Source organism: Gadus chalcogrammus, chromosome 2 (genome assembly GCF_026213295.1).
Source record: "Gadus chalcogrammus isolate NIFS_2021 chromosome 2, NIFS_Gcha_1.0, whole genome shotgun sequence".
NCBI classification, from domain to species: Eukaryota; Metazoa; Chordata; class Actinopteri; order Gadiformes; family Gadidae; genus Gadus; species Gadus chalcogrammus.
In genome coordinates, this window is record NC_079413.1 from 18338096 (window position 1) to 18346966 (window position 8871).

General features: G+C 49.3%; 1 protein-coding gene across 2 annotated transcripts; it reads left to right on the forward strand.

The window, feature by feature from the left end:
- The first annotated feature begins 254 nt into the window (after window positions 1-254).
- ddx5 (DEAD (Asp-Glu-Ala-Asp) box helicase 5) lies at window positions 255-6889 on the forward strand. Of its 2 annotated transcripts, none has more exons than XM_056583560.1 (13): window positions 255-418; window positions 1175-1364; window positions 1508-1604; window positions 1683-1816; window positions 2080-2145; window positions 2479-2620; window positions 2821-2981; window positions 3063-3235; window positions 3335-3445; window positions 3533-3594; window positions 3698-3757; window positions 5077-5298; window positions 5558-6889. In XM_056583560.1, the coding sequence occupies exons 1-13, from the start codon at window positions 372-374 to the stop codon at window positions 5971-5973; spliced, it is 1881 nt and encodes a 626-aa protein (XP_056439535.1). In that variant the 5' UTR covers window positions 255-371; the 3' UTR covers window positions 5974-6889. The 2 variants fall into 2 exon arrangements, with proteins under 2 accessions (XP_056439535.1, XP_056439544.1); XM_056583569.1 differs by having other exon boundaries at window positions 256-418; window positions 5077-5311.
- The last annotated feature ends 1982 nt before the right edge of the window (window positions 6890-8871 follow it).

Genomic DNA, 8871 nt, shown 5'->3' on the forward strand with positions numbered 1-8871 from the left:
ACGATAGTCATAGTCACAGACGCCATAGTCTGGCGGATGAATACTTTGCACCTCCATTGGGTTCAGCCAGACTTCCTACGGTTGCCGCTCGATCCAAGGGTCCGAACGTCAAGTGGGCGGTACTGCTCCTTTCAAACCAACCACAGTGCCACACACACAGTGGGCGGTGCTTTTCTTCGTTTTCGACCAATCGTTGGTCGGATGGTTAGTGAGCCCATCGTACTTCTGGACCCTTGGATTATAAAGAGCCATACTTCCTACTGAACAAAACCGGTTCTAGTTTTCCACTCACCGGCATTTCAGCGTTCCCACTGCCGCAACGAAACCGATCTGCTCTCCATTCTATCGTATTTATCCCCTTTTTTTTCAAGATGCCAGGATTTTCTGATAGAGATCGCGGTCGGGACAGAGACAGAGGGTAAGCACCGCACTTCGCATTGTTTTATAGGTATTTTGTCGAAGTTTACCGTCGATCGTGGTACATAAAGATGGCTGACACGATCGATTGTGGTCACGGAAAAATAGGAACAGGCCTATTATGCATAAATACGTTTTGGGTCTCACTCAGTTATAAGTTTAACATCGTGATACTCGATCGGTGTTGTCCGAATTTCGTGCTTAGCGAGCGGCGCGTTGAATAAAGTAGTTGAGTCGTCTAAGGGCGAGCGGCGGCCCGCTGGCCTCGTGCCGCCGCAAGCAGCAGCTAGCTCGTTGCTAACTTCTGCCTCTGAGCAAGTCTACCACGTTAAATAAGACCGACAGACTGCGGTATCGGTATAGGGCCGCCTGGGTTAGTCGTCTTAGCTACGGTGAATTCATTGTAAATGCTTATTTAGCCCATTTAACATGGATGTCTAACATTTCATATTTCTAACTTGCGGTAAAATATGACATCGAGTAAGTGCTTCATGTATTAAATGTCGGAGAAAACGAAGCCATGTGGCTCCGTGAATGCGGATACAAAATGCCGGTCTGGTTTCCATTGTTCCTCTGCTGGCTGGAAAGAATAGTGCAGCATTTAGAGTCTGTGACGCAGTTACTAAACCCGACACCCGCGGACCATTTACCGACTCCCGCCGCAAAGACCGCAGCGATAAAGGATCGGTGCATCTTGTTTTGTGACTGTTAACTCGACCCCGTTTGTTAACGCGGTGAACCTTGATGTCTTCCCCAGCTATGGCAGTGGGCCTCCCCGGTTCGGAGGCGGTGGCGGCGGTGGCCGTGGTGGAGGAGGCGGCGGCGGGGGTGGAAAGTACGGAAACCCCGGAGAACGTCTGCGGAAGAAGCACTGGAACCTCGATGAGCTGCCCAAGTTCGAGAAGAACTTCTACCAGGCGCACCCAGACGTGGTCCGGCGGCCCCCGGTGAGAACAACACGTGGTATTCTAGGAAGTGTTATGTAATGCGTGGGTGGGCCCTGAGCATGCGTGGTCATTGTCTGTGTGAACTCTGCCTCATGGCGACCACATGTTTGGCGGATGTTGACTGTTGTTTTTTATATTTATAGCAAGAAGTTGAGCTCTACAGAAGGACCAAGGCCGTCACAGTGAAGGGAAGAGACTGCCCAGACCCCATCCTGAAGTTCAATGAGGCCAGTTTCCCAAGTAAGTCTCACATCCGCTGGAACCAGTCTGAGATGAGGTGTGGTTCGGTGTCTAACTGACCTGTACTCTGTCCTGCAGCCTACGTCATGGATGTGATCAACAAGCTGAACTGGACTGACCCGACACCCATCCAGGCCCAGGGCTGGCCCCTCGCCCTCAGCGGGAAGGACATGGTCGGCATCGCCCAGACCGGCTCCGGGAAAACGCTCTCTGTGAGTTGAATGTAATTTATAAGTACAAGGTTGAAAATAACCAAATGTTGCAGTTATTCAAAGAATAGCATGCCTTTCACAGGCAACAGTATTACATCCCTTATTCGAAATTTTGTTTGCCATATTTCATTTAGCTTATATTTTCTTTTCTCAGATGTGTGTATTTGTTTGTACACTGTTCTACGATCAATAGGGCACATGTGGATATTGTTTTTTGTTTTTTTGTGTCATGACAATGGGATCCTGTTGTTCTTGTTGTGCAGTATCTGTTGCCGTCCATCGTGCACATCAACCACCAACCCTTCTTAGAACGTGGAGACGGACCCATTGTGAGTAACAACAACGCAAACATTAACGGGCGTGTGCTCTGGGTATTATCAACAGGGTTTCGTAGTATTGCAGAACTGTTCATTCAGTGCTTATCTGACACTGTCTTTATAGAAGTGCTAGTTTTGTACTGAGGTAAATGAAAGTCCTGACATTAGAAAGCAGTTCAATAATAGTATTATACAGTAAATATTGGCATAAAAGATATTTAACTAGTTTAATGCTTTTTTGTGGAATACCATTTTGTTAGTAAGTTATTTGGCCCGAACGGAGCACTGAGACACTGCTATCTAGTTGAAGGACTCATACTCACTAATAAAACTCGCTCTTCCCAGTGCCTGGTCCTGGCCCCCACCCGTGAGCTGGCCCAGCAGGTCCAGCAGGTGGCAGCAGAGTACGGCCGGGCTTCACGCCTGAAGTCCACCTGCATCTACGGAGGAGCACCCAAAGGACCACAGATCAGGGACCTGGAGAGAGGTCAGCAGATCATCCCTTTGCAGTCTTGATGCCTGATTTAATAAAGGATTTAGGATTAATAAAACAACCAAAAATATTCAAATAATGAACTAATCCTAACAAAAGAGGGTTAGAGGTTTATGCTAGTTTATGACCTGCAGGCCTTTCTGGCTAAGAGAATGATGTTGGAATTTCACTGACGTTCATTTGTTGCTCTTTAGGTGTGGAGATCTGCATCGCCACCCCCGGCCGTCTGATCGACTTCCTGGAGTCTGGGAAGACAAACCTGCGGCGCTGCACCTACCTGGTTCTGGACGAGGCTGACCGCATGCTGGACATGGGCTTCGAGCCCCAGATCAGGAAGATCGTGGACCAGATCCGGGTAGGTCCACTCTCCTCCTGAAACATCGAAGTCCAGCCTGTATGTTGTGATGGGAATGCTAATCTAGGTGTGACGCTTCAGCCCGACAGACAGACACTCATGTGGAGTGCCACCTGGCCCAAGGAGGTTCGCCAGCTGGCTGAGGACTTCTTGAAGGAGTACGTCCAGATCAACGTGGGTGCCCTGCAGCTCAGCGCCAACCACAACATCCTGCAGATCGTGGATGTCTGCAACGACGGCGAGAAAGAGGACAAGTGAGTTTGTCAGTGCGTGAAGCAGAGCTGCTTTACTAGTGTAATAATAGTTTGCCAAGTGTTGCAAGTTCAACGTCTAATGTAGTACTCTTGTTGCAGACTTCTGCGTCTCCTGGAGGAAATCATGAGTGAAAAGGAGAACAAGACCATCATCTTCGTCGAGACGAAGAGGCGTTGTGACGAGATTACCCGGAGGATGAGGAGAGATGGGTATGTGTCTCCCTCCACCTCGTCTGCTCTTGGTTCTGCCGCCGGGTCTGTTGCATGACCTCTAATGACTCTACCACCTTCTCTCAGGTGGCCCGCGATGGGTATCCATGGAGACAAGAGCCAGCAGGAAAGAGACTGGGTTCTTAATGGTGACTGAAGCATTATTCGTTGGTCTCTAGTTAAATTGAATTCAAAATTTAAAGTCTCAATACTGAATTCCTGGGTATTAACGGTTTTGCTGTTGGATTTCAGAGTTTAAGTTCGGGAAGGCGCCCATCCTGATCGCCACAGACGTAGCCTCCAGAGGTCTAGGTTAGTGTTGTTTTGTTCTCTTCTTGGAACAGTCTTCAGTACATCACAAAGAAAGTATTTGCTTTCTTTAACTGTGTCTGCTTCTCTCTGAGTTTCTCCCCGGCCCGACGGAGCGGTGCGCGTGGCAGGGCCTTGGCATGACAAGCCCAGGTCTCCAAAGGGGGATGGAGGATTCTTGGAGGTGTCCAGGCTAGCGGTGGTCTCTGAGGCTGACAGAGGTGACATGGCTCCAGTGTAGCGTAACGTACTGCCCTGACCAATACCAAAACAAACCCTTGGGAGCTGCGCACAGTATCTCCTCAATTCGCTCATCGTCGGACTGCCCCCACCCCCACACCCAGGCCCGTAACTCCTGTTCTCAGAGCCCAGAGACTGAGACTGTTTTCTGTCTGGGCGCCGCCACGCTGCAAGTCTCTTGAGTTGCAGCCGGCGGTACCATAGTGGTTAACGTGGGGTGGCCGTAGCAGCTGCGGTCTGCTAACATTGTGTGGGACGAGCGGTTATGACGGGTCAGTGCTGGCCTTCACCTCTGTACAGACGGCTACTGGCGCTTCGGTGACAGTGGAACACGCTAGTTGCCCACGGACAAAATCCAAGGCCACACTCCTCCCTCGCCTGCGTTTCAAAGTCATGTCGAGACCTGCCAACGAGAGACTTTTTGATCAAGTGAACACTGGTTCTGGAAATGTCTTGCCAGGACGATTTGTGGGGACGCGACATCTTTTTCCGTTATGGCTCCGGGGAGTGACCCGTCTCCTTCGGTGGCCTCCCCTTAATTCGGTTCACTTCGTTGCTGGCAAGAGACTGCGGCGGCTCTAGTGGTAGAGCGTTGTTGTGAGCCGCCTTGTAGCGGGAGCTTGGTGGAGCCATCAAGTCCCGGGTTAGACCCCTGGAGGCCCGATGCTAGTGGCCCTCCGGGGTGGCCCCGCTGGGGTCCACTTGACTAAATGTGAGGGCTTGCGCTGCAATGGGAACTGACTAGTGATTGCATACTCCAACATGGTAAGCCTTCTGATCCATCCTGGGTTCTTGGAAAGGGGCTGTTTTTGTTCCTGAAGTAAAGGGAGGGCTGGTTTTTTTTTGTTGGTATCCCATGGATTGGAAGCAAGCGGAGTGTGCATCGTTTCTCTCTTCCCACCGTAGTGGCCTCGAGGAATGAGTGTGTGTATAGCCCACTCTTCACCGGCTGGTGTCTGAGCCGGGAGCTGTAACTAATGTGCCTTGTTTCTCTCTCTGATCTACCGTGTTGTGGCGGTGTGTGCTTTGGTCTCGCTCACTCCCCCCTCTTGCACCACGCCGCAAAACAACACCTTCCACAGATGTCGAAGACGTGAAATTTGTCATCAACTATGACTATCCCAACAACTCTGAGGACTATATCCACCGAATCGGCCGCACAGCTCGTAGCCAAAAGACGGGCACGGCCTACACCTTCTTCACCCCCAACAACATGCGGCAGGCCAGCGACCTGGTGGCGGTGCTGCGTGAGGCCAACCAGGCCATCAACCCCAAGCTCCTCCAGATGGCCGAAGACAGAGGAGGTAAATCCAATTGGTGAGATACAACAACTGTGGTGTAAGCTGCAGCCATTCATTTCCTTTCTCTTGGGTTTTGTTTTTGCTTTGGGGGTTTTTTTCTGAGAGAAGGGGTAGTTTCACCACAGAACGTTTTGGGTATCTCAAAGTGCATGTTTAGTGGCTGTCCTGTTAAATCACCTCATCTTGTTGTCTTCATCCTGTGTGTCACCCCGCTGTCCGTCCGTCTCTAACGACCGCACCGGTCTCCTGTGTTCTCTTGCAGGGCGTTCAAGGGGAGGCAGAGGTGGCGGGTTTAGAGACGACCACCGCGACCGCTACTCTAGTGGCAGGAGAGATTTCGGCGGTTTTAGAGACAGGGACAACGATAGAGGCTACGACAACGGACCAAAGAAAGCCTTTGGCTCAAACTCTCAGAACGGAAGCTACGGGGCGGGGGGCGCGGCCAACGGCTTCAGCGCCGGTGGCGGGGGCTACCAGGCCTCCGCCCAGTCGGCCTTCCCCACCCCAAGCGGCGCCTTCCCTCCCCCCATCAACACCTTCCAGAATCAGCCGTTCGCCGCAGCCCAGCCAGGGGTCCAGAACGGAGCCGGCCACCCGCCCTTCCCTTTCCCCCAGGTCCCCCAGCAGGCCCCGCCCCCCCTGGTCCCCTACCCCATGGCCCCTCCCTTCGCGCAGTAAACGCACAGAAAGAATAAGTAACTTATTGGCGTTTTTGTTTCCCTTGTTTTTTATTTGATAAGAGTTGTTTGGTTTATGTTGCGACGGGCGTATGAACCAGTTGGAGCCTCTATCCTGTCCTGGGCCCTAGGGCCGGCGGTGCAGCAGTAGCGTTGGTGCACTTCTATTGTTTTTGTTTATTTCTTTTTAATATTTGTTACATTCCTCAGTAACGTTTAGTCGTGTTTTGTATTTAGGTATAATTGCGAAGATGTATTTTCCACGTGTATCATCGAAGGTTATGTTAAGCTCCAGAAAACGGTGGCACTGCATGACCTTTCAGATTAAAGTTTCCAAAAGGCATTTCAGTGTCTTGTGTTTTTATTACTACAGTCGACATTTATGCACACTATGATGTACTTAATCTTCAGTGTTACAAAACTGGATTATACTGGACAGGGCTCTAAAGTGCGACCTAATTTCTCAATGGTGCGACTAAAAAAATCAGGTCGCACCGGTGCAACCAGCTGTTCAAAAAGAAAAAAACCTCAGACTGAAGCTGTGTTCGAAATCGTTCCCTATCATGGATGTAGTGCACCAAATAGGGTGCATGCCATTTTGTAGGGTGTTCGAATTCTCAGTGGTCCACTGAGTGGACTTAAAATAGGGTACATACGATGTTCCCTACATGTTGCTCCCGTATACCACAATGCAATGCGGTTGTATTTTTCCAGGGGAGAAGAGGATGAATAACCGCGAAAACAAATACATTTAATGATGGAGTCTCCGGCTTGTGTTAAATGTCAACAATTTATTTGGGATTTAACATAGAATATTTAACATTCAAAATTAATTAAAAAAAACTTGAACAAGGAAATGTAACATTCAACATCAATACAACCTCCAGCCCGGTTTGTTTAGATGTCGGCGCATCACGTCACACAAATACCAGGCGCATTTACTGACGTAAATGACGTTTAGAAATGTTCAGCGTAGTGTCCGATTTCTCGTTCACTATTTCCTATATAGTGCACTATATCATGTACACTATATAGGGAATGAGTGTATAGGGAACGATTTCGAACACAGCTTGACTCTCCCTGTGGGTCAACCTTCAACCACAGACACACATATAGGCCCATATCATGGTCTAAACCAGAGAATGATGGGCGGGACCCCCCTCTGATTGTCCGTGGTCCAGATATTCCTGTGTAATGCGTGTGCTGTGTTCTCACCAAACGCGAAATTTTTCGCCCGTTCGCGTTGTCGCCGATGTTTTGTCGCGCCACACACAATCTGTCGCTGTGCAAGTTGTCAAATTTGTCGCGCCACAACAAGATAACCACCATTGCATCTCTTTACATTTTGGGGACAGTATATTCATAATATTGTAATGACCACAGAAGAGGCAGTGAATGAAGTATTAAATAGACAGATTTATTAGATAGGCCTACCGAATAAACCGTTGAACACACAAGACCGGAAACATAGCAACGTCGGTAAACAAACCCCGAGAAGCCCAATCCCTACGAGAGCTCCCCGCGCTACGGCCACCTGGAGGCGCACAGAGCTTTTGGCCGTGATATTATACATACAAATATATTTATGCAATAGATCACGCCAGTCTGTGGTATGTGCTCATTATACCACTGTTAAGGGGCGTTGTCCGGCCCCGACGCGTAGCGGCGACCCCCTTCACAGTGGTATAATGTGCACATGCCACTGACTGAAGTGATCTATTGCTTTTATACAATGGTTACTGTTATGGCGAAACGAAAGTCACACTACATTTAAAAAGAAACCAAGAAAGTCAAAATAGCCGTTTTTATTAAAGAATACAAAAAAGTAGTCCCTCCTGGCTGCCGCTATGCATCGACGGTCGCTATGCAACACACTTCAGCGTCCCTCCGAGAGAAGGCTCCGATAGAGCGGTTCGCCGGCAATTTATTTATTTACGCCGATTACGCCTTCCCGGAGGTCGAAGGATATATTTCCCCGCTGGTGAATCCCCTCCTCCATGGTCAAGGTTAAATCTCCGTGTGATAGTTTCTTACGATACTTTGTAACGGTTTCCTCTTCAAGGCGCGGAGTGATACTTTCACAAAATGATCGGGCGTCATAGCAGTTGTGTATACGCTAATTATACAACAGTTGGGAACCAATCAGATCGCTGGATTTAGGTCCCCCATTGTATAATATATATTATAGAGCTCCGGGAGTCGCAAACGGTAACATTCACTTTATCCTCCATGCTGCAGTTCACCCCGGACTGAACTGCACTGAGTTTGACGGTTGAACGCTGATTGCTGTTACGTTACACATGTGACTCAGTGGCCACGCTGTTGAACGCTGATTGGCTGTCATCACGCGAAATTCGCGTCAAAGTTCAAATATTTCAACTCGAGCGAATTTATTGTGCCACAAATCCTCGTGAACGCGCTCGCCTGTGCACGGCGTAAGTGTTGCGCGATAAATCAAAACTTGCCGCCGGTTTTCTCTCGCGTTTGGTGTGAACACAGAGTTTAGACAGAGAGTGGATGTGGAGGAGGGTGAACAGACGTCCCCGTTTTGGGTGACCTGTCCCCGGTCAAAGTCCCCGGTCAAAGTCCCCGGTCATAAATGGTATGTTGTGTATGAACTTATTTATTTTGTGTGAATTGGCAGTAGACTTGGCTGTGTGTGTGTCCAGGCGGGTCAGGCGGCCGCCTAGAGCGCCATCTAGAGGGGGAGCGCAAAATATAAAATGCGCCCGAAAAAAAAAATTACTTATTGGCCACGTCTCCCCGTCAACAATCGCCCCCCCCCCCCCCCCCCCGTCAACAATCGCTTCATACCATGATTTTCCTGTAGGCATAGCGCATAGGAACATGAGACTCTGTTAAAAATAATAAATTAATTAATAATAAATCAATGGTTGAT

Coding starts and splice junctions, on each gene's coding strand:
- ddx5 (XM_056583560.1), top strand. CDS start 372: ATGCCAGGATTTTCTGATAGAGATCGCGGTCGGGACAGAGACAGAGG. Junction 3,236..3,334: donor GACGGCGAGAAAGAGGACAA/GTGAGTTTGTCA, acceptor CTCTTGTTGCAG/ACTTCTGCGTCTCCTGGAGG. Junction 3,758..5,076: donor CGTAGCCTCCAGAGGTCTAG/GTTAGTGTTGTT, acceptor CACCTTCCACAG/ATGTCGAAGACGTGAAATTT.